The sequence below is a fragment of the Caretta caretta genome, chromosome 23 (genome assembly GCF_965140235.1).
Source record: "Caretta caretta isolate rCarCar2 chromosome 23, rCarCar1.hap1, whole genome shotgun sequence".
Taxonomy (NCBI): Eukaryota; Metazoa; Chordata; order Testudines; family Cheloniidae; genus Caretta; species Caretta caretta.
In genome coordinates, this window is record NC_134228.1 from 14,543,246 (window position 1) to 14,570,670 (window position 27,425).

General features: G+C 60.9%; 2 protein-coding genes across 8 annotated transcripts; both read right to left on the reverse strand.

Annotated features, from left to right (window-relative positions):
- Window positions 1–83: 83 nt before the first annotated feature.
- WAS (WASP actin nucleation promoting factor) lies at window positions 84–6,677 on the reverse strand. 2 transcript variants are annotated; one of them, XM_048833235.2, is made up of 12 exons: window positions 6,222–6,677; window positions 5,496–5,636; window positions 5,126–5,212; window positions 4,637–4,733; window positions 4,473–4,514; window positions 4,279–4,332; window positions 3,630–3,807; window positions 3,417–3,459; window positions 1,792–1,945; window positions 1,102–1,523; window positions 371–476; window positions 84–266 (listed from the first exon to the last, which is right to left on the reverse strand). In XM_048833235.2, exons 1-12 carry the CDS (start codon window positions 6,333–6,335, stop codon window positions 211–213), a joined length of 1,494 nt encoding a protein of 497 aa, XP_048689192.1. In that variant the 5' UTR covers window positions 6,336–6,677; the 3' UTR covers window positions 84–210. The 2 variants fall into 2 exon arrangements, with proteins under 2 accessions (XP_048689192.1, XP_074978697.1); XM_075122596.1 differs by lacking the exon at window positions 5,126–5,212.
- Window positions 6,678–7,084: 407 nt separating this feature from the next.
- On the reverse strand, window positions 7,085–27,164 carry SLC38A5 (solute carrier family 38 member 5). Of its 6 annotated transcripts, none has more exons than XM_075122597.1 (17): window positions 26,949–27,164; window positions 25,869–26,013; window positions 16,473–16,665; window positions 16,159–16,258; window positions 15,325–15,440; window positions 14,887–14,960; window positions 14,694–14,786; window positions 14,123–14,204; window positions 13,343–13,425; window positions 13,189–13,247; window positions 12,878–13,024; window positions 12,541–12,620; window positions 11,997–12,097; window positions 11,629–11,753; window positions 10,993–11,137; window positions 10,666–10,769; window positions 7,085–10,470 (listed from the first exon to the last, which is right to left on the reverse strand). In XM_075122597.1, the coding sequence occupies exons 3-17, from the start codon at window positions 16,562–16,564 to the stop codon at window positions 10,366–10,368; spliced, it is 1,506 nt and encodes a 501-aa protein (XP_074978698.1). In that variant the 5' UTR covers window positions 16,565–16,665; window positions 25,869–26,013; window positions 26,949–27,164; the 3' UTR covers window positions 7,085–10,365. The 6 variants fall into 6 exon arrangements, with proteins under 6 accessions (XP_074978698.1, XP_074978699.1, XP_048689186.1 ...); XM_075122598.1 differs by lacking the exon at window positions 26,949–27,164 and adding an exon at window positions 26,365–26,515; XM_048833229.2 differs by lacking the exon at window positions 25,869–26,013 and having other exon boundaries at window positions 26,949–27,162.
- Window positions 27,165–27,425: the final 261 nt, after the last annotated feature.

Consider the following 27,425-nt stretch of genomic DNA (forward strand, 5'->3'; position numbering starts at 1 on the left):
GGGTTTCGAGGGGGTAATGGGAGCAGATAGGGGAAGCTGGGGCCTTGGGGAGGGGAATTCTGGGTAAAAGATGGGGCAGCACGTCAAGCAGAGAGCTGTCTTTATTGCAAAGGGGCCAGGCAGGCTGGGGAATCACAGGGGAGTGGGGGACAGCACCCAGTGCGGGTGGGGGTGCAGAAGGGGGGGAGCTTTTCTTGCTGGGGACGGTGCTCAGTCGTCCCATTCATCATCGTCCTCCTCGTCCCCGCCATTGTCCTCGCCTTCGTCTGTGGGAGGAAGCGGAGGGTGAGTGGCGGAGGGGGCAAGGGGTAGGGGAGGAGGGGCATGGCACCCACTCCCACCGCTGCCGAGGCGGGATGGGGCGACTCACCCGAGGAGTGGATCACTTTGCTCCGCTTCTGCATGACGTGCATGAGCGCCCCCACCAGGCCCTCGGAGCTCTGTGCGGGCGGCGGGGAGTCCAGCATCTCGGGGGTCTGCAATGCAGGGGAGGGGGGTCAGGGCCCACAGCACCATCCCCTGCACTCACCAACCCTCCTGGCACCACCAGGACCCCCAGCACAGACCCTCTGCACCCCCCTGGTACCACCAGGACCCCCAGCACAGGCCCCCTGCACCCACCCACCCTCCTGGCGCTGCCAGGGAGCCCAAGACCAACCCCCTGTACCCACCCACCCCCCTGGCACCACCAAAGCCAGCTCTAACTCCCTCCTCCCCATCTCTGCTCCCCTCGGTCACCCCCTCCATCACACCTGCCCCCAACTCCCCTAACCCCCCCATCTTCCCCTTCCCCACCCCTCAGCCACCCTGTTCCCCTCCCTTCCCCCCACTTCCTCCATCCCTTCCCCCCACTCAGCCCCCATCTCCCCTCTTCCCTGCCCCCAACTTCCCTTTCCTCACCCCCAGCCACCTCCGTCCCCCTCCCTGCCCTCACCTCCTCCATGCCCGCCCCCCATTCAGCCCCCATCTCTCCTCATTCCTCACCCCACAGCCACCTCGTCTCCTCCTTGCCCCCCACTCAGCCCCCAGCTCCCCTCCTCCCTGCCCCCTACCTCCCTCATCCTCACCCCCTCCCTGCCCCGCATCTGCCCCACAGCTCACCTTGTTGAGCTGGATGCCTTGGCGGATCTGGTCCAGCAGGGCCCCACGTCCCTTTTGGGGGGGAGCAGGCTGGCTCCCTGGGGAGCTGACCCCCCCTGAAGGAAGTGGGGGAGGGGGACAAGGCCCTGAAGAGACTGGAGGCGGAGGGGGCGGCGGGGGAGGTGGGGGTGGGGGGGCTGCCCCAGCAGCAGGCGGTGGGGGGGGCGGACCAGACCGGGAGACAGGGGGAAGGGGCCCACGAGGAGGGGGCAGATGCCCCCTGGGGGGATGGGAGGGAACCGGCCCCCTATTTGGCATAGATGAGGGAGGTGGGGGGCCGCCTGGGATGGGGGGCAATGGGCCAGACCTGCCCCTCGTTGAGGCAGGGGGTGGGGGAGGGAGGGGCCCGGACCGGGTCATGGGGGGCGGAGGAGGTGCTGGACCTGTGGGGAGAAATGAACTGCAATTAAAGCCCAGCCTGTAAAGAGGCTCTTCCCCCGCGTCTCCCGCCCCATTCCCTGAGAATCCCAAATCGGTGCACGGGGAGGCTTGCACGGGACTGACATGCAGCTGCCTCTGGGTCAGCGCAGCTGGGGAACAGTTTCACATAATGCCGCACAGGGACGACTCGCCCAGCCCTGAGATGCAGCCACCTCTGGGGCACAGCAGCTGAGGAACAGCTGCACATAACACTGCACAGGGAGAGCTCACCCTGGCGTCTCAGCTCCTCCTTCACAGCCTCCAGCCCGCCCTGGCCTTCAATGAAATCGTAGATGAGTTTGGAGGTCTCTGCGTCGGTCAGCTGCGCCTCGCTTATCCCGGCCTGGGAGAAAAGCGTCTTCAGGTCGGGGTCCAGGTTATTCACCTAGAAGAGAGACAGATGGAGGAAGGCGGCTCAATCCCCAGGCAAATGCCCCCCAAATTCATGCTCTCCCCACACACAGCTGCAGGTGCCCAGATGGACAGAGCAGCAAGGCTCCAACCCCTGAAATCCGGGGACGGGGGATTTATGGATCATGCCTTAAATTAACTCCCCCAGCAGCCCTCGGGGACCCACTAACACTGACCCCCTAAAATCCTGACCCACTGGGCAGAGCAAGCAGCTAGGGGGGGCGTTCTGGAGGGATCCAATTGGGAGGTTATGTCAGCTGCCCCACCCCAGAGCTGGCTGCATCTCAGCACCAGGCAAGCCTTCCCCATGTGGCGTTATATGGGGCTGTTCCCAGGCACCCCACTCCAGAGATGACTGCATCTCAGTGCCAGGAGAGCCTTTCACTGTGGCGTTTTATGAGGCTGTTCACAGCTGCCCCACCCCAGAGGCGGCTGCATCTCAGTGCCATGCGAGCCATCCTCTTGGGGGTCTCATGCCCAGATTATTGGGCCGCTGCCTTTGAGAGCCGAAAAAAACCTGTGCCGTCCAGAGCCCGTGAAACTGGCTGCATGGGCCAGATTTCCCAACACAGCTGCAGCAAAAAAGGGATGGTCCGAGGAAAACCTGGCCCGATGGCAACCAATTTTGCAGGCCAGATCACCTAGCCCCTGGCTGTGGTATGCCACAGGGCCCGTGTTAATTCCTAGTTGAACTTTAAGGAAAAACACACTATCTGGAGTCCGAAAAAACATCGTGGCGCTGGGACCGCCCCCTGCCCCTTGCGCCATCCAGATGCCCGGTAGCTCTGGCAGCTCCTCTGGCTGGCTGTGACTTGCCCCTTTCCTGTGGGCACGTGCCAACCGCACTGCCAATAACAGTCGCACTGCCAACTCCCCGAGCAGCTGTGTGTGTGGGTGGGGGCTGGTGGGGGGGAACGTGCATTGGAACAACAAGATGAGTTTGGAAAACGCTGGGGATGGGGGGGCCACAGGGAGGCAGTATCTTGGGCAGCCCTGGCTCAAGAAAACCCCAAATTTGCTCCCATAACACTCCATGGGGCACTGAGTTGCAGCTACTTCTGGGGCATGGCAGCTGGGGAACAGCTGCACATAACACCCCAGGGAGATAGCTCGCCCGGCACTGAGATTCAGCCACCTCTAGAGCAGGGCAGCTGGGGAACAGCTACACATAACGCTGCATAGGGATGGCTTGCCTGATGCTAAGATGCAGCCACCTCTGGGGCGGGGCAGCTGGGGAACAGCTATGCACACCGCATCACGCCTGGTAGCCACAAGCGCGAGTGATAACCGCCCTCCCCCCATACACAGACATTGCTAACGCCAAAGCTTTACCCCACGACCTGTCCTTGGCCCCCTTCCCAGCCCCCCCCGCCCCCCGAGCCCTTCTGATCTCTGGGACCCCAGGGTCAGATCCCCACCATACCCCTGTCTCTGAAGCTACATACATCAAAACCAGTGTTGGGGTCCCAGCCGACGTGGGTGACATGCCTGGAGGGAGAAGAAAGATTAGCCAGCTCGAGAGGGGCCAGGTCCCGCGCCCCATTCCCCGGCCCCTCTGAGCCAGCCAGTCCCCCCGCCCTTGGGCCAGATGGGAGACGGTGTCCCCTAGAGGGTCTAGGCCCCAGCCCCATTCCTGCCCCACTGATGCCAGCTCTCACTTGAATCCGCTTGGGGCGCCGATGTCGGCCTTGGAGATCTTTTTCTTGCCCTTCTTCTTCTCGGCGGCTGTGGGCACCGGCAGCCCCCGGTACCGGGATGAGGTGATGTCCGGGTTCTGGATGTCCATCGTCATCAGGTTCAAGGAGGAGGAGGGGGAATTCGGCTGTTTGCTGGGACCTGTAGGAGAGAGAGACGGGGCTGCGGGGGGTGGGATGGGGGGCTGGGCAGGGGGCGCTCTCCCCTGGCAGTCAGGGCCGGGCACTGGGGGGCTCCGTGCTGCGGGGGGCGGGATGGGGGGCTGGGCAGGGGGCGCTCTCCCCTGGCAGTCAGGGCCGGGCACTGGGGGGCTCCGTGCTGCGGGGGGCGGGATGGGGGGCTGGGCAGGGGGCGCTCTCCCCTGGCAGTCAGGGCCGGGTACTGGGGGGCTCCGTGCTGCGGGGGGCGGGATGGGGGGCTGGGCAGGGGGCGCTCTCCCCTGGCAGTCAGGGCCGGGTACTGGGGGGCTCCGTGCTGCGGGGGGCGGGATGGGGGGCTGGGCAGGGGGCACTCTCTCCTGGCAGTCAGGGCCGGGTACTGGGGGGCTCTGTGCTGCGGGAGGGCGGGGGGATGAATTAACCCTTTCAAGACCCCCACCTCCAAGCCGCTTACCATTCATGTCTCCCCCGGGCATCGGGGATCGGGGCAGCGTCATCGCCCGTCGCTCTAAAGGAGGCAAAAAGCCGCGGTCAGACCCATGTCACCAGCTCCCCCCCGCCCCCAGCTGGTGGGAGAGTCGGGGGGTCAACCCCTAACCTGCCCCTCCCCCCCAATTGCAAAGGACAGTGGGATAGAAGGGGACTCACCTTCATTGACCGGGGGAGGTGGCGGGGGGAGCTGCCGTTTCTCTGAGGAAAGAGGAGAACAAGCGCTAGGATCCTGGCCTGGGCTGGCTCGGGGGGGGGGGGGGGGAACGGGGCATGGGGTCTGTCCCCTCTAGGGGGCGCCGGCTCCCCACCCCTCCACATACCCATCCTCTGCTGTTGCTTCTGGACCTTCTCCTGCACCAGCGTGTAGAAGTTGTGGGCCTCAGCCTCATCCGCAAAGTTCAGCCCGGCCTGGCATTCCTGAGAGCAAAAGGCACCTCACTGGTCCTGGGGGGGGTGACACGCCCCTCCCAGAGCCGGGAGAGAACCCAGGCGTCCAGGTTCCCAGTGCCCCTGCTGTAACCACCAGACCCCGCTCCCCTCCCAGAGCCGGGTGGGAACCCAGGCGTCCAGGTTCCCAGTGCCCCTGCTCTAACCACCAGACCCCGCTCCCCTCCCAGAGCCGGGAGAGAACCCAGGCATCCCGGTTCCCAGCCTTACTTCTTGTTGGTAGCCCTTAATTTTCTCCTTCTTTTCACCCCCCCCCCCCGCCCCCAGTCTCTGAACTGTTGTCTCTGGGGGCAGGGCTATGTCTGGAAGCCCCGCCCCACTGATCGACCACCACCCCGGCCCTCTCTGGGGCAGATACTCACGTCCCCGGGGAACGTGTGGAAATAGGGGGTGACGGCGGAATAGACCAGCTGGCTGGAGAGCTCCATCTCCCATGTCAGCCTCCTCTCCTGCAAGAGAAAGGGAAACCCCAGTAAACGCCCCATCAGCAGGGGAAGCTGGGAGCCAGGATGCCTGGGTTCTCTCCTCAGCTCTGGGAGAGGTGTGGGGTCTAGTGGGTTAGAGCGGGGGGGCCTTGGAGCCAGGACTCCTGGGTTCTCTCCTCGGCTCTGGGAGCGAAGGTGCGGTCTGGTGGTTAGAGCAGGGTGGAGAGGGCTGGGAGCCAGGACTCCTGGGTTCTCTGGACAGTGCTGGGAAGGGATGGGGAGCCACGAGGGTAGGGCAAGGACTCACCTTGATATTGAAGAGGCGGATGAAGTAGGAGCGCCGGGGGTTGTCCTTGACCAGGCACAGGACCCCGCAGCCCTGCTTACCCCAGACCTGGCTGTTGGGGGGCAGGGCCCAGTACAGCTGGGCCACCGACGTGGCCAGGGTCTGGCAGAGAGACAACCGAGTTACAGAGCGATCACGGCTGAGATGCAGCCAGCTCTGGGGCGGCTGGGGAACAGCCTCACAGAACGCCGCGCGGGGAGGGCTCGGCCGGCCCTGAGCGTGGCCCCCCCTGGGCTGGCAGTTCCTGTCTTGGTTTCTGGTGTTGGCTGAGGCTCCGGGCTCTGCAGCATCACTGCGCTGGGCCCCTCGCAGCCCCCCTCAGCGCCACTCACCCCGCGTCCTCCTGAGCGGGGTGGGGGGGGATACAGCAAGGAAAGAGCTGGTGCCCCTGACTCCCGACCTGCAGCCCCCTGCTAGCCCAGCCCTGGGGCACCCCCAGATCTGCTGATGCCCCTCACTCCCGACCCGCAGCCCCCTACCCCAGCCCTGCCGGTGCCCCTCACTCCTGACCTGCAGCCCCCTGCTACCCCAGCCCTGGGCTCCCCCCCTGCTCTGCCGGTGCCCCTCACTCCCAACCTGCAGCCCCCTGCTACCCCAGCCCTGGGCTCCCCCCCAGCTCTGCCGGTACGCCTCACCCCCGACCTGCAGCCCCCTCCTGTCTGCATCCTCTGGGCCTCATGTCCTCACCGTGCATTTCCGGCCCAGGAGCTCAAACACCTGCTGGTTTTCATGATCCAGGAGGAGATGGGAGGCGACGTTCTCCTGCTGCGCTCGCGCCCCTGGCCTGGACCCCCGGCTCATGCTGGCTCCTGGCTCCAGCCCCCGGCGGGTTCTCAGGGTCTCTCCCCTCCCTGATCTCGACCTAGGGAACTTCCGCGTTGCGGGGACTTTTTTCAACAGGAAGCGCAGAAGAAACCACCGACCAACGCTGAGCGCCCGGGGCCTGGGGAAGTTGGGCTCTGCGAAGGGCCCCAGCCAGGGCTGGGAGTTAGGGGCACCGGCAGAGCTGGGGCGGGGAGGGAAAACCCGGCGACGGTTGGGGCCGGCCTGCCTCTCTGAGCAATGGGCTCAGGCTCTCGGCAGACTCAGGCAAAGTTGCATCCGCCTGGCGCATGGTTTGTGTTTCCTATGCAGCCGTTTGGGGGTGTGGGGGGGGCATTTTCTGAGTATGATGCACCTTTGAGGTTGTGGGGATCCCCCCCCCAAGTCAGAGGAGGGCAGCCTAGCTGTGCTGTTGGGGAGGGGCTGTTTGGGGGACTGGCTCCAGCTGTCTCTCTCTGGTGGGTAATGTACAGCTAGGACCCTGCCCCCAACCCCCCTGCCCTGCCTTCTGCTCCCCCCCCTTTGTATCTGCCCTGCAGCCCCCCCTCCTTAACACCTCTCCTCCATGCTCACACAACTCCCAACCTCCCTTCCCCACCTCCTCCATCCCTCATAACCCCCAGCCTCCCTCTCCCCTCGTAGACCCCCAAGTTGCCCCCTCCCAGCATGTCACACTCCCCCACCCCCCTTCCCTCTGACCCACACACACAGACAGCTCAGGCAGGGGGGAAAGTCTGGTTGCTATTTATTGAAACCCAGAGCTACCCTACAAAAGCCACCAGCTCCCTGCATCGCTTTCACATTGTGGTGCCCCTCCCCACAGCATCCCCCCCCTCCAGCCATGGGGGTGGGGAACCCCTGCTGCAATGGGGAGCAGGGGGGTCTTTTGGCTTTGTCACTAGCGCTGGGGACAGGATCGGGCCAGACGTGCTGACCGAAAAGCTGCTTCAAGGGGCCCTTTTATCTCCGTAAAGCCTCGGGCGTCTGGAGTCACGTGAATCCAGGCAGGATCAATAGGCCGAGACGCCGACTTTAGGGGCTGGCGGGATGAAGGTTTTCAGTGTGGGGGAGCCAGCCCCGGTGTGATTATCCCGTCCAGGCCAGCCCTGAATTAACCAGGCCTGGAACCCATCCACCCCAGAATCTGAACCCGGGACCCTTCTACCAGCGTCCCCGAGCCCGAGGCAACACCGGGCCTCAAAAAGGAAACCCGACGGTTTGGAAAACGTCCTGAGAGTTAGTAAGGGGGAAAAGCCAAGTTTTTGGACCCTCGGATGGGGGGCAAAAATCCCGCTTTCCAAAATGGTCTTTTTTTTTGTTTCTCCTTCCGGAAAAGGACATTTTTTTGGTGGGGGGTTGGCGGCGTTGCCTGGACATGACACAGCCAAGGTGGGGAACGTAATGTCTTTTACCGGCCCAACTCCCAGGGGAGGGACATGAGCTCTGCAGAAGTTCGGAAACTTGTCTCTTTCCCCAGTTGTGGGCCCAATAAAAGAGATCAGTTGCTCTGATTTGGTTGCATGGTCTCCACATTTTTTGGGGGTGGGGGTGTTCCCCGCCTGGCTGGCAGAATATCAGTTTCCTTCAGCTCCAGGGAACCTGTCCCTGGAGAAAGGGAATATTGGAGTGGTTAGAGCAGGAGTCCTGGCTCCCAGCTCTCAGCACTAGACCCCACTGCCCTCCCAGAGCCAGGGAGAGAACCCAGGAGTCCTGATTCTCTATAGGGCCCCTTTCTGCCAATATAACTGCTGTGTCGGGGCAGGGGGGCAAGTGGGCCACGGCGGGGCAGAATGGCCAGGGTTGGGGTAGAATTTGGGGGGCAGGAGATGGCTACTTTGAGGGGAGGGGGCTGCACCAGAGGCCGGGGGGCTGTTAAGGCACTGGGCTGAAGAGGCATTAAATGCTAAGGCTGCTGCGGTGGAGGAGCTCTGCTGCGGGTGGGGGCATTGGGGCTTTTCTAGAAGGGAAATGGAGCCATCGGGTGGGATCTAGAGATCGCTGGAGGAGGACGCAAGACCCCAGGGTTTTCTAGAGCAGAGATGGAGCCATCGGGGTGGGATCTAGAGGTTTCTGGATGAAAACATGTAGGCATAAGGGATTTTTCCAGAAGGGAGATGGCGGCATCAGGGCAAGATCTAGAGCTCTCTGGAGGAGGAAGTGGCGGCATCGGGATTTTTCTAGAGAGGAGGTGGAGGCACTGGGGCGAGATCGAAAGGTGCCTGGAGAAGGACATGGACTTTTCTAGAGGAGCGACGGAGGCGCTGGAGCAGGATCTAGAGATCTCTGGAGGCGGAAGCGGAGGTGTCGGGATTTTTCTAGGGGGGAGATGGAGGCGGCGGGGTGGGAACTAGCGGTTTCTGGAGGAAAACATGTAGGCACGAGGATTTTTCTAGAGGGGAGAAGGAGCCATTGGGGTGAGATCTAGCCGTTTCTGAAGGAGGAAGCGGAGGCCCCGGGCTTTCTCGACAGGGCAGACAGAGCATTCTCTGGCTCCGAGGGGGCGCCTGTACCAGGATTGCCTCCCACCCCGTGATCAGGGGGGTGCCCCCCCCTAGACAGCCCCGTCCTTAACCCTTTGCTCTCTGAAGGGGCTGGGGCGAGCAGCGTTAGTGACCCTGGGCCTGTCTCTGGGTGGTGAGGTAGTTTGAAAAGAGAAAGGAGACCCAGGGTTCGATTAAACGCCCGCCCCGACACCTCCTGTGTGGTGGGGGGAGGGTGCTGATGTGGGGTGAATTCTGCAATTGGGACCTGTCCCAGGCGGAAAACAGGTCTGAAGGCGCATGGCTTCCCCTCCCCCCAGCCCCGCTCAGGAAGCCAGGCGTCCCGGGAAGAACCCAGGAGTCCTGAGGCTCCATGGGACGCTCACCCCTACCTCCCCCATTGCTGTAACAGTAACAGCATCTCCTCCAGCCCTGGAGATTCCAGACGCTCGAGGGTTAATCCTCAGCAGGATGGGAACACGCCCCTATCTCCTGGTGGGGAAACTGAGGCACAAAAAGTGGACGGTCCGCGGCCCCGTCGCTGGGGATAGGACCCAGGAGTCCTGGCTCCCAGCCCCTCCCCCCCAGCTATAACCACTGGACCTCACTCCCCTCCTGGAGCCAGGGAAGGGACCCAGGAATCCTGGGGGGGTGTCACGATACTAGCCCCAACAGTGAGACTGGCATCACTCTTTGGTCTGGCTGCTGGCTCCAAATTAAATAAGAGCAATAAATTAGATTGTCGCCCAGGGAGCACCATGGACTCACCCGGCCCCCGCCCTGGCACAGTCAGATTCACAGTCCCTCTTCGACTGACGCCAGGGAATGAGTACAAGCGGGGGAGAGGGGGTGTTCCTGTCTCCATGGGAACCAAAGAGGTGGGAGGCATTGTCTGGAGGGAACTGTTGCTATGGGATCCCCCACCCACCCACTCCAGCAGTAACCAAAGCGTTATCACGGCAACAAATGCCTGGTGTTGTTCCTCTGGGGACCTGCCACGTTGCCACGGCGACAGGGAGCTAAGGAGAAGCCGGTTGTGCTGTAGTCAGGGGACTCAGTAGTCCGGGGAACCTGCCATTGCCATGGCACCAATGGCCCAATCAGGACCTTTGTCCCATGGAAATGGGAGGCTGCCATGACTACAGGGCGCAAATAGGAGGGCCTTAGCGCCATTCCCATGGAAACCAGTCACTGCCAGAAGCTGCAGCGTTGCCGCGGTAACAGTCGACCGATGGAAGGACCTTGGCACCATTCCCATGGAAACCAGGAGCTGTAGCATTGCCACGGTAACAGTCGATGGAAGAGCACTGGCGCCGTTCCCATGGACACCAGTTGATGCCAGGGTCTGTAGCGTTGCCATGGTGACAGTTGGCCAATGGGCGGGCCCTAGCACCGGTCTCAGCGTTGCCATGGCTGCAGCGCAGCGAGAGCCAGTGGGAGGCGGTGGTGCCCTTGCCCCAGTGACGTCTGGGCCCCCCGAGCTGGCCCAGTGGGGTCCATGTGTCTGTGCCGGGGGACGGGGGGGCGGGTCAGTGCCCCCCGCCGCTGCTGCGGCCGGTCGTCACCCAGTCAGCCACGATGAAGCTGAGACTCATCACCATGAAGATGAAGCCGAGGGCAGCAAAACAGGCGGCCTGGGGGGCAGAGGGGGAGCAGAAGGTGAGACCCCCCGCAAGTACAGCCCAGCTCCCTGCCCCCACCCCACAGAACGGCCCCCTCGCCAAGCCCCCCACTCCCCACAGCATGGCACCCCCCCAAACGAGCCCTCTGCTCGCCACAGAATGGCGCCCCCCACTCCCCAGGGCACTGCGCCCCCCAGCGGTGGGTACCTGGATTTTTGGCCTGGATCTCAGCGGTTCTTTTTCATTGGGAACGATGCGGAGGTAGAAGATGCTGGGGAGGATGAAGATGAGACTGGGGGCGGAGGTGGCGCCTGGGAGGAGAGAGGAGAGAGGGCTGAGATGCAGCTACCTCTGGGGTGGGGTGAGGCAGCTGAGGAGCTGCTGCACGTAACGCCGCACGGGGAGGGCTTGCCTGGCGCTGAGATGCAGCCACCTCTGGGATGGGGCAAGTGGAGAACAGCCGCACGTAACGCTGCACGGAGACGGCTCGCCTTGGAGGGCCAACCCCCAGCCCATTTGGAGCCAGGGACTTACCAATGACTCCAAAGATATCCCGGATGTTAGGGACAAAGATGACGAGGAGATTGACAACGAACAGAAGGCCGATAGCGATGCTCACATGTCGAACCCAGCTAAAATCCTTCCCATGGAAGAGTAGCTGCTGGATGGCTCTGCGGATCTGGGAGGAGACAAGGAAAGAGGTCAGGGATATGGCAGTGGCTCGCCCAGTGCTGAGATGCAGCCACCTCTGGGGTGGAGCAGCCAGGGAACATCCACACGTAACGCTGAACAGGGATGGCTTGGCCAATGCTGAGATGCAGCCACCTCTGTGACAGGGCAGCCGGGGAAATGCCGCACACAACGCCACACCAGGACAGCTTGCACGGGGCCAAGATGCAGCCACCTCTGGGGCGGGGCAGCCGGGGAACAGCCGCACATAACGCCACACCAAGACAGCTCGCTTGGCGCCAAGATGAAACCACCTCTGTGGCGGAGCCGCTGGGGAACAGCCACACATAATGCTGAACGGGGACGGCTCGGCCAATGCTGAGATGCAGCCACCTCTGGGGCGGGGCAGCTGGGGAACAGCCGCACATAACGCCACACCAAGACAGCTTGCCCAGCGCCGAGATGCAGCCACCTCTGGAGCGGGGCAGCCGGGAGACATACCGGGAAGAGCACCACGGGTACCGTCAGCGTGACGGCCATCAGCACGGCCAGTCGGACGCAGAGGATGAGCCGGTCCAGGGGATCCACCTCGCTGTACGTGTGCAGCATTTCCGACTCGACGTTCCCTGCGGGAGACGGAAGGGCCGGGGGGCCGGCCGTTAGCTGGGAGCCCAGCCGGGCCCCACGCAGGACAGGGTGAGGGGTGGAGGATCGGGGAGGGACACGCAGCCATAGCGGTGGGGTTGCAGGGGAAATGGCTGGGCAGAGGGGGCACTAGGGGGCACTGATGGGGTCAGTGCAGCGGGAGCCGGGCCCTGGGAAGGGACCCTGCCGCCCCCTGCTGGGGGCCCAGCCCCGCGCTGCCTTACCGTAGAAGGTGAGGTAGCCGAAGATGGCCGTCAGCAGGTACATGACGAACATGGCCAGGATGGAGACGTTCGCCACGTTCTGCATGCGCCGCTTCGAGGCCCTGGCGGGGGACAGATGGGTCAAACGCCGCCCTGCCCTGGGGGCTGGCTGGGGAGAACCCAGGAGTCCGGGCTCCCAGGTCCCCTACCAGACCCCACTCCCCTCCCAGAGCCAGGGAGAGAACCCAGGAGTCCGGGCTCCCAGGTCCCCTCCCAGACCCCAGTCCCCTCCCAGAGCCAGGGAGAGAAGCCAGGAGTCCGGTCTCCCAGCCCCGCTACCAGACTCCACTCCCTTCCCAGAGCCAGGGAGAGAACCCAGGAGTCCAGGCCCCCAGCCCCGCTACCAGACCCCACTCCCGTCCCAGAGCCAGGGAGAGAACCCAGGAGTCCGGGCCTCCCGCTCCCTGAGCGCCAATAACAACAGCGTTAGTGACTTGATCTCCCTGAACCCACCTGGCCGTGCCCTCCTCCGGCCACCCACCCCCTTTCCCTCCCCGCCCCTCACCTGCGTAGCTCTGTGTAGATGGGCAGCACCTCTGGGTGACAGACGAATGCAAAAGCCAAGATGGGGATGGTGTACGCCGTCTGTGGGGGGAGGAGAAAGGCTGACTGCTAGAGCCAGGTGAGAACCCAGGCGTCCTGGCTCCCCGCCCCCCCTGCTCTAACCCACCGGACCCCACTCCCCTCCCAGACCCAGGTGAGAACCCAGGAGTCCGGGCTCCCGGCCCTCCCTGCTCTAACCCACCAGACCCCACTCGCCTCCCAGAGCCAGGTGAGAACCCAGGAGTCCGGGCTCCCGGCCCCCCCTGCTCTAACCACTGGCCCCCACCCCCCGCTCTCACCTGGGAGTTGACGGTGAAGGTCTGGGCCGTGCACTCGTCCCCAGCGGTGCCCGCGGAGCTGGCATTGTGCCCATTGTAGTAGACGAGGGATGTCACGGGCTCGGTCCCGTTCAGCGGGCAGGAGATCTGGAACTTCTTGTAGATCACCTGGGGGGGGAGCCATGGGGTGGGGGGAGGCGGTGAGAGACACCCCTTCCCCAGCAGCGGGGTTACCCCCGCCTCCCGCCAGCCAGGGAGCCAGGACTCCTGGGTTCTTTCCCTGGTGGGCAGGCGGGGGAGGGGCAGCGGGTGGGGGGGCAGGGCGGACTCACCGACATGAGGAAGAAGACCATGCAGGTCAGCGAGAGCCCGCTGGTGTACCCCAGATAGCCTGTGGGGGAGGGGAGAGAGGGTGAGACCCGCGGGGCTGACCCTTGCCGGGGGGGCGGGCGCCCCCCCCATACACACACCCAGCCCCACACTCACCAAGATGTTTCATGAGTGCCAGGGGCAGGATGACACAGACGCTGACGATGATAATTAGCACGTTGCCATTCATGTACCAGTTCCTGCGAGAGACAAACCCGGGGGGGGGGGGGTCAGCGCCCCCTGCAGGGGGAGGTGGGGATGGAGCAGCCAGGAGCACCCCCCCCCCCGGGGCAGCCCGCACTCCACAGCGCCCCCTGCTGGGAGAGGCGGGGCCAGGAGGGAAATGCTCCTGCTCTGGGCCGGCCAATTCCTCAGGAGCAGGATATCGGGGTGCGGGGGAAGGGGAGGGTCAGGAATGGCCCCGGGTGACACAGGTGTGGGGGCAAAACTCATGGGGGGGGCAGGGAACTAGAACCTTCTATGGGACCCTCCAGGAACCCTATGGAATTAGAGAGCTCCTTCTCCATGGCTTGATGCAATCCGTGGGGCCGGGAGCCAGGACACCTGGGTTCTCTCCCCAGCTCTGGGAGGGGAGTGGGGTCTAGTGGTTAAAGCGGGGGGGGGGCTGGGAGCCAGGACTCCTGGGTTCTCTTCCCAGCTCTGGGAGGGGAGTGGGGTCTGGTAGGACGGTGTGGGGGCCAGGCTGACTGTAGGGGATGAGGGCACCATGCCCGGGCAGGGAAGGCGTGTGAACAGGAGAGCCAGATGTCCCCATTTATAGACAGGAATGCGGCCCGGGGCCTTTCCCCTCTAGGGGGCGCCGGCTCCCATCTGGCCACAGGGCAGGGGGCCGGCTGGCAGTGGGGCGGGAACGGTTCCCCGCGCGGTCTCACTCACTCCGTGTTCTCCGTCAGGCCCAGGAACGTCTGTATCACTAAAGGCAACTCGTATTTCACAATGTACAGGTAACTGGACATGGCTGCAAGAGAAACACCCGCGTCAGGACGCCTGGGTTTCCTCCCCGGCCCTGGGCAGGGTGTGGGGGGGCTGGTGGGTTAGCGCAGGGGGGCTGGGAGCCCGGACGCCTGGGTTCCCTCCCCAGCTCTGGGAGGTGAGTGAGGGCTAGTGGTTTAAGCAGGGGGGGCTGGCAGCCAGGACTCCTGGGTTCCCTCCCCGGCTCTGGGCGGGGAGTGGGGTCTAGTGGGTTAGAGCTGGAAGTGGGGGGGCTGGGAGCCCGGATGCCTGGGTTCCCTCCCCGGCTCTGGGCGGGGAGTGGGGTCTAGTGGGTTAGAGCTGGAAGTGGGGGGGCTGGGAGCCCGGATGCCTGGGTTCCCTGCCCGGCTCTGGGCGGGGAGTGGGGTCTAGTGGGTTAGAGCTGGAAGTGGGGGGGCTGGGAGCCCGGATGCCTGGGTTCCCTGCCCGGCTGTGGGCGGGGGAGTGGAGTCTAGCGGCTAGATCCAACTCTCACCTCCCGTGTTGTGCACACAGATGACCACCGCCGCCACCACCTTGCCGCCCGGGCCGAACGCCCGGTAACCCAGCTCTTCGTAGGCGCGGATCCCTGCGCGGGAGGAAAGAGACGGGAGTTAGGGAGCGTCGGCGCCTTCCGCTGGGCGAGGCCAGGGCTGGAGGAGCAGGGAGCTTCCCCCCACTCGACTCACCTACGACGCCAGCACATTTCAGCAGCAGGTGGATGGAGTACGCGGAGAGAAGCGCGATGCAGATCAATAGCACGCTGCCAAGAGAACGGTGGGCAGGTGTAAGTCCCCCTCCCGGAGCCAGGGAGAGAACCCAGGAGTCCTGGCTCCCAGACCCCACCCCCCACGCAACCACTAGGTCCCACTCCCCTCCCGGAGCCGGGAGAGAACCCAGGAGTCCTGGTTCCTTCTGCTATAGCTCCCAACCATTGACACCACCTGGTGGAGAAGGAGTATATCTTGCTGATCCCAGAGCAGTGATCTTCCCCCGGGCAGTGCCCTGTGGGGGGAGGCAGTGGCCCCAGCGCGGTGATCTTCCCCCGGGCAGTGCCCTGTGGGGGCAGCAGTGACCCCGGAGCTGCGATCTTCCCCCAGGCAGTGCCCTGTGGGGGCGGCACTCACACGAAGAGCACAATGCCCGTGTTGCTCATGGCGTAGGCAAGGCCCAGGATGCCACTGCCCATGATGGCGTTGCTGAGGTTAAAGACCGACATCCCGAACGACGTCTTCCCCTCGAACTGTGGGCAAGAGAGAGAGACGGGGCGGGGTGAGAGCCTGGGGGAGGGTGGAGGTCAAAGGGCAAGGGATGGTGAGGAAAGGGCAAGGGTCAGGGGTCAAAGAACAAAGCAATTAACAGAGCAGACAAAGGTCAAAGAACACATTGCGTCAATAGAAGGGCAAGGGTCATACACTGAAGAGCAAAGGTCAGCAAGGAGAGGGCAAAGGTCGGAGGTCAAAGATCAAACCACTTCAAGGTGAGGACAAGAGTCAGAGGTCAAAGGACAACTGAGAGGCCAAAGAGGAAGGGCAATGAGAAAGCGCAAGGGTCAGAGGTCAAAAAGCAAAAGATGACAAGGAGAGGGCAAGGGTCAGAGGTCAATGAGAAAAGAGGCGGGACAAGCTCAGATGTCAAAGAGCAAAGGACAATGAGGAGAGGGTGAAGGCTGGAGGTTAAAGGGGTCACTGGGTGTGGAATCAATGAAAGGTCAAAGGTCAGGGGTCAAAGGGGACACAGGGTGAGGAATCAACGAAAGGTCAAAGGGTAGGGGTCAAAGGGGACACCCGGCAAGGAATCGACGAAAGGTCAAAGGGCGAAGATTAAAGGGACAGCGGGCGAGGGTCCAATGAAAGGTCAAAGAGCAGGGGTCAAAGAGGGGAGGGACTAGTCAAGGGCTTTGGCTGCTGGGGGGTGGGATCGGCTCTGCGTCAGGGCCCGGACGCCTGGGTCCCACTTACGTCAGTGAACTGGCTCAGCTTCTTGCCGGCGGCGTGGGGCAGGAAGCCCTCCTGCTCGGCCGCTGTCACCTCCGCCGTGGGGTCCCTGCCAGGGGAAGGGCTGCAGGGTGAGAGGGCTGCAAGCTCGGATGCCTGGGTCCCTTCCCCAGCGCAGCTCCCCAGGCGCTTCCCATTTAGAGCATCCCCCTCCCCAATGCGGGGGTCGCCCACCCAGCCGCCCCCAGTAGCCCTGGTTACTCACCCAGATACCCCCATTACTCCCCCCACTAGCCCCCCAATCCCCCCCGTCCATTCCCCCCCCCCCCGATACTCACCCATCCTCCAGGCTGCTGGCTTTGTCGCACTCCGGGACAGACCCGTTTAACATCTCCAGCCCCTCCTGCTCCTCCATCTTCTGCAGCTCCATGGCGGACGCGGGCCAGTTCGGGGTGTGGAAGAGGTGCGTGTACGGGGGGGCGGGGTGTCAGAGATCACTGTTGGGGCGCAGCGCCGGGGTCACCTTCCCACCTAGAAACCCAGAGAAAGGGATCAGGCAGGAATGCCCCCACCCAAACGAAGGAGAAGCTCAATCCCTGCGTGGGTTGGGGGGCTGGGAGCCAGGACTCCTGGGTTCTCTCCCCAGCTCTGGGAGGGGAGTGGGATCTAGTGGTTAGAGCGGCGCGGGCAGCAGGGGACAGTCTCCTAGGAGGGCCAATGGCGTGAACACAAGATTCGCCGCTGCCCGTCAGCCGGGATCCCACAGACGAATCTGAACGCAAAGAGGCAATGGCCCTGACGGATCCACCCCAGGGACAGCGTCACCCCTCTCAAGAATTCACAGATCTAAGCCCAGACGGGACTTCCGGGATCACCTAACCCGCTCTCCGATATCACGCTGTCTCAGCGACCTCCCGGAAACAACCCCAGGGCAGATCTTTTGGCAAAACACCCTGTCTTGACCGCAAACTGGCCCGTGACAGCAATACAGCTGAGACTCGTGTTTATCCCGCATAGCCGAGGGCAACGGAATCAAGAATTTTGCATCCAAAAGTTGTTGGTTTCTTTCCCATCAAAACCTGGCCTTTTTGCTCAATCTGAGACTTTCACCCAAAACGTCTCGGGGAACTTTCGGGTCGTTAAGCCTCAATGTTCTGAATTGCGCAACGTCGTGTCGTCTAACTGAGCCGATTTTCTCCTTTGAAAGTTACACTTTGCCACATGAGCTAATTTCCTGAATGGTCCCTTTTCCCCCTGCGTTCGAAACGCCACTTTTTCAAATGCAGCCACGTTTTCTGTTTGAAAACGCCGACATTTCTCCTTCAAGTTCTCTCATTTCAAAGCCGCAGTTTGTCCAGTGAATCAATTCTCTCTCATTTTGACATTTCAAATTTCCTACTGAAAACACGTGTTACGTTTGGAACTGTCGGTTTCGCTAAACAATCCAGTGATTTAGTGCTGAAATATCTGATTTTCTAATCAAGCAAATATTCCCAAGTTCAAACTGTTTTCACTGAATCACGTTTTCTATTTTTGACATTGAAAATGTCCTGAATAACCTTTTGCTCTATTTCTGGAATGTCGACATTTCCAATTAATCCATGTCCCTCATTTTGAAACATCAGATTTGCTAACGAAAATACTTGAAAAACACCGGGACGTCCATTCATTAGGCCAAGTTATTTATTTTGGAAGTGTCCAACTTGGCAACGTTCGACATTTGAAATGTCCTTTTAACTTTTTAAAATGTTTGAAATGTTAAATGTTTCTCATCAGACTAACCAGATCTTTCCATTTTTTACATTTCAAAAGTTCTAATGACTGCCCTTTGCTTCAATTTCCAATTCCCAAACAACCCTCTTTTCCTCATTTTCAAAATTGACTTTTTTTTTTTTTTGAAATTTGCACTTTTTAAAACGGCCTGATTCAGCCAAGCCACCTCATTTGGAATCTGCCGCTCAATCCAATTTCCAAATCTTGACATTTCAGAGTTTCTAATTAGCCCCTTTCTTGAAACATCTCCCTTTCGATGATTAAATTCCGATTTCTGTCCGTTTCAAACGTCCTGAGTAACCCAGTTTCCTCCCGGTGAAACGTCCCATGTTCGAATCAGTCACGCCCGGCTCTTCAAGCGCGTTTTGGTGCCTAATTCCCTTTGACTGATGAAACCTGCACACACTGAGTGCCATAAAATGGACAATTTCTCCTCTCCCAATCCTTAACACGCGTGAGCAGAATTACAAACGAGGCTTTGTCCACTGGCAATAACACTTCCCGATCTCTGCCAGAAAAACCTCGCCCGATCCATCCTGCCACACCAACCACTTGGAGGGGTTCATGTGACTCATCCCTTCCTCCGCTCCACCGAGAGCAAAGCAATAATGGAACCGATTGCCTGGGGAGTGGGGTGGCGGGGGTGGGGGGGCACAGATCTGGAGAGAGCCAAGCTGTTCCTGGTGAATGCAATGAGCTGATCAGAAAGAAGCCCCCCGGTCTGCCATTTTTCAGATGGGAAAACTGAGGCACAGCTAGTCATCCCAGGTCCTGGGAGCCCTGGAGTAGCTTCCCGACCACTCAACAACACTTCCCCTCCATGATGGGACAGAGAGAATGTCACCAACAAACTCACGGCTCTGGGAGGGGAGTGGGGTCTGGTGGTTACAGCAAGGGGGGGGCTGGGAGCCAGGACTCCTGGGTTCTCTCCCCAGCTCTGGGAGGGGAGTGGGGTCTGGTGCGAGAGCAGGGGCGGGCTCAGAGTCAGCGGGTTGGCTGATGTCTTCCTGAACCGAGCGCCAGGGAACGGACGGGAACACCGGCCGCCCGGGGCAGGTTGTGCGCCCATCTCGGCTGGGTGGGGCGGGAAGGCGCCTGGCTCCCCCTAAGGGCAGGAGCTGTGCCCATTCCTGCATTTCCCACATGCTGGGGCTTAACTTTGATGCCTGATTCTTCCGGACTTGGCGGCCGCACCCGGCCTCCTGGGTTCTATTCTTGGCTCTGAGAGGCTGATGGGGTCTAGTGGTTGGGGGGAAGGAGGGCGCGAGGGGCTGGGAGCCAGGACTCCTGGGTTCTCTCCCTGGCTTGGGGAGGGGAGTGGGGTCTAGTGGTTGGAGCAGGTGTGTGCAGGGTGGGCGGTACTGGGAGCCCGAACGCCTGGTTTCTACTTCCCCGCTCAGATCAGTCCCAGTCGGAGGGTCCCTGCCTTGCCTTTCCATTCCCGCCCCAGAGGGTGGCAATGGCCCGCCCTGCTGGGGCCCCGCCCTCTGGCTCCGCCCCACTTCCCCCTCCCCAAAAGCTGGACCCAGGCATCCTGCTCTGACCACCAGTCCCCACTCCCCTCCCAGAGCAGGAGAGAGAACCCAGGAGTCCTGGGGTCCCTTCAGGTGACCCTCACCCACAGGCGGTCTTGCCTCGAAGGCTTTGGAGTGGTTGGAAAACTTTTGATCCACCTCTCAGCACCCCTACACTGGGGTCCGGGCAGCAAGGGGTTAACCACGGCCCATACCTGAAAAGGGTCCTTGGGAAGGTGGTGGGGTGCAGATCCAGAGCGGGGCGGGGGGGGGGGGCTGAAAGCCTGGACTCCTGGGTTCCCTCCCCAGCTCGGGGAGGGGAGCAGGGTGCTGGGGTCATGTGCAGGGTCCCTGTCGCATGATCCTAGCTCCCCCCCCCCCCCCCCACAGCGTCTGGCTGGTCACTGCTAATGTGGGGGGACCCAGGAGTCCTGGCTCCCAGCCCCCCTGCTCTAATCACTAGCCCCCACTCCCCTCCCAGAGCGTGTGAGAGAGAACCCAGGAGTCCTGGCTCCCAGCCCCCCGCCCCCTCCCCACGCTAACCACTAGACCCCCCCCTCCCCTCCCCTCCCGGAGCCGGGCTCCTGCTCGGCTCCCAGGCAGCTGCGGGATGCGAACACGTGGCTGTTGCTGGCTCCAGAGGAGTGGGGGAGGGGAGGAGGGGGGGCGTTAGGGGGGAGCCTGGGATTTAACCACTGACTGCTGGAGAAAAACTAGCCAAGACCAGAGCGCCCCCCCCCCCCCAGTTCCCGACACCCCCCCCCAAAGCTCTGGGTTCCACACACCCCCCCCCCCGTCTGCAGAGCCCGCCCCCCGCCAGTTTCACTCCCATCGCCCCCCCCCACTGAGTTAGGGGCTGGGGGGTGTGATCTTGTTGTGGGGATGTGACGGTGCAGTGCCCCCCCCATCCGCCGCGCCCCCCCCCCGGGCTCTGCCGCCCCCCGTCCCGTCCCCCGTCCCCCGCCCCCCCCGGTGGCTGATGCAACTGCCTCGTGGCCTTGCAACAGGGGTTGTGTCGCCCCCCCCGCACACCCGCACCCGGCGCTGTACACTCACCCGGGCGTGAGGCGGGAACAGGCCAGACGGGGAGATCCGGGGTCGGGCCAGGTGTGTGTGTGGGGGGGTCGCACACCCCGTAGGCCCAGCCGCGCGCTCCCCCAGCCGCACACCCGCGCCCAGAGACGTGCACACCCGGCCAATCACACCCCTGCGCAGGCGGGGGCTGGGGCGGGTGTGAGTCTGGCCTCACAACGTGGAGACCGGCACAGCACACACCTCCAACACCCCCACCCCCTGCAACACCCCCTGCAACACCCCCACCCCCACCCCCTGCTGGCCCTACACAACGACACCCCCCCAACACAACACAACACAACACACAACCTGCTGGCCCTAGACAACACACACAGATTGACACACACACACACGCAACACCCAGAGCTGGCTGTGCCCAGTACAACCGCACACCTGCCGACACAACACGCAACACGCACCTCCCACCCCAAAACTGATCAACGCACACCTGCCTATCCCCAACACACACACAGAGCCAGCTGTCCCCAATGCAATCACACACCTGCCAGTCCCATGGCGCACACACGCCCATCCCTATTTCCTCCCAACACAACATGTAGGCATGGACCCACACCCACACCCACACAGCAGGGCTTGTCCTCTCCAGCAGGGGGACACACCCGCAAACACACACCCACTCCCACTAATGAAACATACCACACCTAGTGGTTAAGAGTGGGGCAGGGGGTCAGGGGGGCTGGGAACCAGGACTCCTGGGTTCTCTCCACAGCTCTGGGAGGGGAGTGGGGTCTGGTGGGTTAGAGCAGGGGGGCTGGGAGCCAGGACTCCTGGGTTCTCTCCACAGCTCTGGGAGGGGAGTGGGGTCTGGTGGGTTAGAGCAGGGGGGCTGGGAGCCAGGACTCCTGGGTTCTCTCCACAGCTCTGGGAGGGGAGTGGGGTCTGGTGGGTTAGAGCAGGGGGGCTGGGAGCCAGGACTCCTGGGTTCTCTCCACAGCTCTGGGAGGGGAGTGGGGTCTAGTGGTAAGAGCAGGAGGGGGCTGGGTACTTCAACCCACTGGACCCAGCTACTCCAGCCCTGGCCTCTCCCAGCGGGGGGCGCTGTGGGGCAGGACGCTGGCTGTGGGGGGAGCGCCCGGCTTGGGGGAGAGCCCGGTCCAGCTGGCAGCCGTGGGAGTTTCCACTGTGCATTGTGATGTGTACACACAAGCCACTGGGATTCATGTCTCTATAAGGGCCGGTGGCGGGTGCGTCTCGGGGCCGCGTCCTGCCTTCGTCTTCCCCTTCGGGCCCTGACGCGGATGGGTTTGCATCTGACGGAAGTTTTAATTAGGCCTCGTGGCTATTTGGCTGTAATTATTCTGGTGTTCGTTAAAATATCCGGGGGGCACTAAAATAATTATAGTTAGCAGCCGTTGAGGGTGTGTCAGAGTCAGGAACAGCTAATTACCAGGCAGAGAGGAACCCAGGAGTCCTGGCTCCCAGCCCCCGACCCCCCTGCTGTAACCATTAGACCCCTCTCCCTTCTCAGAGCCAGGGAGAGAACCCAGGAGTCCTGGCTCCCAGCCCCCCCTGCTCTAACCACCAGCCCCCAGTTCCCTCCCAGAGCCAGGGATGGGACCCAGCCTGGGCTGGTCAGAGCCGGGGAAGCAGTGGGAGCCGCAGTGGCCTTGCACTGCTGTCCCCCAATACAGCCTCTCTTGGCTTCCCCCACACCAGCTAGTGCCCTGCCCTGCTCCCCACAGCACCCCCTGTTGGGCAAGGTCAGGGACTGCATCAAGAAGAGACAGGAGGGGAGGGGTTAAACCCAGAGCCCTTACAGACCCCATGCCCGCACGCACACACCCCACCCCGGTGCCCCAGGGCCCTTGCCAGCCATGGCCTGGGAAGCTGGATAAGCTAATCGTTGGATCACAACGCGCGCCCCACCCATCAGAGGCGCCCCCCCATGTGCTTCCCCGCCCTTCCCCCCCCATTAAAGAGTGTCCCTTTCACAATTCCCAGCCCGGGGGGGGAGGTGGGGGGGCAGATCTGCCCTCGGGAGCCAATTGCCTCCTTAACAAGCCGGCTGCGCCTACTCCGTAATTGTGACATTGCAGGCGAGATACAGAGGGACCCGGCTTCAGGGCTGGCCACAGGACAGTGCTTGTTGAGTACTGGTACTCTCCCCAGCATTACTGCCACTCCTGCAACCGCTGCGGCTGGCAGGCTACACCTGCCCCCAGCGGGGGTGTTCCCTGAGATATGGCCTTCAGCATCCGTTGGGGCGCAGAGAGGCTGGGGTCAGGGAGAAAGGTGTAGAAACACCGTTACCCTCAACAGTGCAACAGACATCGTGACTGCTAGTGCTACACGCGGTTACCGTCAACAACGCTGTGAACGCTGTTCCTGCTACACACGGCGTTAGCAACACCGTTACCCTCAACCGTGCAACAGACATCGTGACTGCTAGTGCTACACGCGGTTACCGTCAACAACGCTGTGAACGCTGTTCCTGCTACACACTGCGTTAGCAACACCGTTACCCTCAACCGTGCAACAGACATCGTGACTGCTAGTGCTACACGCGGTTACCGTCAACAATGCTGTGAACGCTGTTCCTGCTACACACGGCGTTAGCAACACCGTTACCCTCAACAGTGCAACAGACATCGTGACTGCTAGTGCTACACGCGGTTACCGTCAACAACGCTGTGAACGCTGTTCCTGCTACACACGGCGTTAGCAACACCGTTACCCTCAACCGTGCAACAGACATCGTGACTGCTAGTGCTACACGCGGTTACCGTCAACAACGCTGTGAACGCTGTTCCTGCTACACACGGCGTTAGCAACACCGTTACCCTCAACCGTGCAACAGACATCGTGACTGCTAGTGCTACACGCGGTTACCGTCAACAACGCTGTGAACGCTGTTCCTGCTACACACGGCGTTAGCAACACCGTTACCCTCAACCGTGCAACAGACATCGTGACTGCTAGTGCTACACGCGGTTACCGTCAACAATGCTGTGAACGCTGTTCCTGCTACACACGGCGTTAGCAACACCGTTACCCTCAACAGTGCAACAGACATCGTGACTGCTAGTGCTACACGCGGTTACCGTCAACAACGCTGTGAACGCTGTTCCTGCTACACACGGCGTTAGCAACACCGTTACCCTCAACCGTGCAACAGACATCGTGACTGCTAGTGCTACACGCGGTTACCGTCAACAACGCTGTGAACGCTGTTCCTGCTACACACGGCGTTAGCAACACCGTTACCCTCAACCGTGCAACAGACATCGTGACTGCTAGTGCTACACGCGGTTACCGTCAACAACGCTGTGAACGCTGTTCCTGCTACACACGGCGTTAGCAACACCGTTACCCTCAACCGTGCAACAGACATCGTGACTGCTAGTGCTACACGCGGTTACCGTCAACAACGCTGTGAACGCTGTTCCTGCTACACACGGCGTTAGCAACACCGTTACCCTCCACAATGCTCCAGACGCCATTCCTGCTCCTGCTCCACACGGTGTTAGCTACACTGTTACTGCTCACGCTGTTGCCAGAAAATACTCCAAACCGTTATCACTCACATTGTTGCTACTGCTACAACAAACAGCTACACACGGTTACCGTCAACAACGCTGTGAACGCTGTTCCTGCTACGGACAGTGTTAGCTACACTGTTACTGCTCACGCTGTTGCCAGAAAATACTCCAAACCGTTATCACTCACGTTGTTGCTACTGCTACAAGAAACAGCATCATTAACAATGCCACAAACACAGTGACAGTGAACGTTGTCACTCAGACTCCAACACCATAACCCCGACTGAGCCTACTGACACTGTCGTTAATTGTGGGAACGTGGTAGCCATTGACGTTATCACCACTAATCCTACAAGTATTCTGCTCAGTAACATCACCATAACCCCATCACTGCTCCCAATAATACAGCCATCCCCGCCACTCCCGTTGTTACCTCTGATTCTCCAGTCACTACCCACATTGTAAGCCCCATTACTACTTAGTTATTACTCCAATTGTTACCACTGTTACTCCAAAGAGTTACTAGCCAAATGGCACCACCAACACACCAAAGGGTTACTAGTGAAATCAATGCCACTAATATTGCTAGTAGTTACTACTAAAATTGGCACAAGTAATACTCCAAAGAGTTACTAATGGTCCAAAGGATCGCTACTCACACTGATACCACTAATACTGCAAAGAGTTTCTCATACTCTAAATGGCTACTCGTCAAATGGATACAGCCAGTGTTCCCAAGTTAATACTCAAATGGACATCACTCATACTCCAAAGAGTTACTAATCACATCGATAGCATGAATGCGCCAGTTATTAATACTCCAACTAGCTACTGCTTGAATCAATGCCACTGGTACTCCAAAGAGTTACTAGTCAAATTGATTTAACTATACTCCAGAGTTACCAGTCAAGTTGATAGCATTAATACTCTAAAAAGAAAAGGAGGACTTGTGGCACCTTAGAGACGAACCAATTTATTTGAGCATGAGCTTTCGTGAGCCACAGCTCACTTCATCGGATGCATACCGTGGAAACTGCAGCAGACATTATATACACACAGAGACCATGAAACAAAACCTCCTCCCACCCCACTCTCCTGCTGGTAATAGCTTATCTAAAGTGATCATCAGGTTGGGCCATTTCCAGCACAAATCCAGGTTTTCTCACCCTCCGCCCCCCCCCTCCCCCACAAACTCACTCTCCTGCTGGTGATAGCCCATAGAGTGGGGTGGGAGGAGGTATTGTTTCATGGTCTCTGTGTGTATATAAAGTCTGCTGCAGTTTCCACGGTATGCATCCGATGAAGCGAGCTGTGGCTCACGAAAGCTCATGCTCAAATAAATTGGTTCGTCTCTAAGGTGCCACACGTCCTCCTTTTCTTTTTGCGAATACAGACGAACACGGCTGCTACTCTGAAACCTGTCATTAATACTCTAGTTATTAATACTCCAACTAGCTACTGCTTGAATCAATGCCACTGGTACTCCAAAGAGTTACTAGTCAAATTGATTTAACTATACTCCAGAGTTACCAGTCAAATCGATAACATTAATACTCTAGTTATTTATACTTCAACTAGCTACTGCTTGAATCTATACCACTAATACTCCAGAGTTACTAGTCAAATTGATATCGCTAATACTCCAAAGAGTTACTAATGCTCCAGATGGTTACTACCCAAATCAATACCACTAATACACTATGGAGTGATTACACGAATTGCTAACATTAATACTCCAAAGAGTCACTACTCAGATAGATACCACCAATACTCCAGCTAGTTACTACTCAACTTGATATCACTCCGAAACCTGTCATACACCAGAGTTACTCAAATCAATTCCATTAATACTACAAACAACCTGAGTACTTACATCGTTACCACTAATTCCAGGATCAACGTGACTCCTCAAATCCTCACCAATAGTTGGCACCACGGCCACTATTCGCCTTGTTCCTTAGATTTCTTTCCCTCTTAACGCCTCGGACTCACGCCGCTCTGTCCGGTGGCCAATTATTCTCCAAAAAGAAAGAGACCGTTCAAATTCGCCAAGCAACTTTTCAACATTTAAGAGGAGTCCTGGCTCACAGCCCCCCTGCTCTAACCACCACACTCCAGTCTCCTCCCAGAGCCAGGGAGAGAACCCAGGAGTCCTGGCTCCCAGCCCCCCTGCTCTAACCACCAGACCCCACTCCCCTCCCAGAGCCAGGAGAGAACCCAGGAGTCCCGGCTCCCAGTCCCCCCTGCTCTAACCATGTGCCCCCACTCCCCTCACCGGGCATAGAACCCAGGAGTCCTGGCTCCCAGCCCACCAAACCCCACTCCCTCCCAGCTACTCAGGCAGGGAATAGCCGCTGGAAGACAGTCACCTCTGGTTTTGAAGTTGGAAAATTGCAGTCAGGATTCCTGGGTTCTCTCTCCCGCTCTTGGAGGGGAGTGGGGTCTGGTGGGTTAGAGCCAGGGGGGCTGGGAGCCAGGACTCCTGGGTTCCCTCCCCAGCTCTGGGAGGGGAGTGGGGTCTGGTGGTTAGAGCAGGGAGGGCTGGGAGCCAGGACTCCTGGGTTCCCTCCCCAGCTCTGGGAGGGGAGTGGGGTCTGGTGGTTAGAGCAGGGAGGGCTGGGAGCCAGGACTCCTGGGTTCTCTCCCTGGTTCTGGGAGGGGAATGGGGGTCTACTGGGTTAGAGCAGGGAGGCCTGGGAGCCCGGACTCCTGGGTTCCCTCCCCAGCTCTGGGAGGGGGGTGGGGTCCGGTGGGTTAGAGCCGGGGGGGGCTGGGAGCCCGGACTCCTGGGTTCTCTCCCCGGCCCTGGGTGGGGAGCAGCTGGCCACCTGGCACCACAAGAGAGGCCACGGGCTCAGGCTGGGACAAGCCAAGTGCTGGCAGGTCAGGACGCCCCGGGCAGAATCCCCCCTCCCCCCGTGGCGGGCTCCGGAGCGGCCCCCCCATCACTCACCCTGGGCGCAGCGCGGAGGGGACCGGGCGCGGGCGGCGGGGCGAGCGGACTGGGGGAGCCGGGCTCGGGCGCTGGCTGCGCTGGGAAGGGATCAGGTTACCATTGCATCAGATCGCACGGACCACGCTGCTGGGGAGGCCCTACCAGCCTGGGGCACATCCGGCTGTGGGAGGGGACCGGAGAGGGGGCTGGGAGCCAGGACTCCTGGGTTCTATCCCTAGGGAGGGGAGTGGGGTCCGGTGGTAGAAGCGGGGGGGCTGGGAGCCAGGACTCCTGGGTTCTATTCCTGGGGAGGGGAGTGGGGTCTGGTGGTGGAAGCTGGGGGGCTGGGAGCCAGGACTCCTGGGTTCTATCCCTGTGGCAGGGGCTGGGAGCCAGGACTCCTGGGTTCAATCTGCAACTCTGGGAGGGGAGTGCGGGCTGGGAGCAGGCAGGGAGAGGCTGGGAGCAGGACTCGTGGGTTCTCTACTGGCTCTG

Excerpts from the sequence above, each read along its gene's own strand:
- WAS (XM_048833235.2), bottom strand. The coding sequence starts at position 6,335 with ATGAGCCGGGGGTCCAGGCCAGGGGCGCGAGCGCAGCAGGAGAACGTC. Across the intron at positions 4,333-4,472 it reads ACCTCCCCCGGTCAATGAAG|AGCGACGGGCGATGACGCTG; the intron begins GTGAGTCCCCTT and ends TGCCTCCTTTAG. Across the intron at positions 477-1,101 it reads AAGGCATCCAGCTCAACAAG|ACCCCCGAGATGCTGGACTC; the intron begins GTGAGCTGTGGG and ends CCTGCATTGCAG.
- SLC38A5 (XM_075122597.1), bottom strand. The coding sequence starts at position 16,564 with ATGGAGCTGCAGAAGATGGAGGAGCAGGAGGGGCTGGAGATGTTAAAC. Across the intron at positions 14,787-14,886 it reads GAAATGTGCTGGCGTCGTAG|GGATCCGCGCCTACGAAGAG; the intron begins GTGAGTCGAGTG and ends CCTCCCGCGCAG. Across the intron at positions 11,754-11,996 it reads CGGCTACCTCACCTTCTACG|GGAACGTCGAGTCGGAAATG; the intron begins GTAAGGCAGCGC and ends CGTCTCCCGCAG.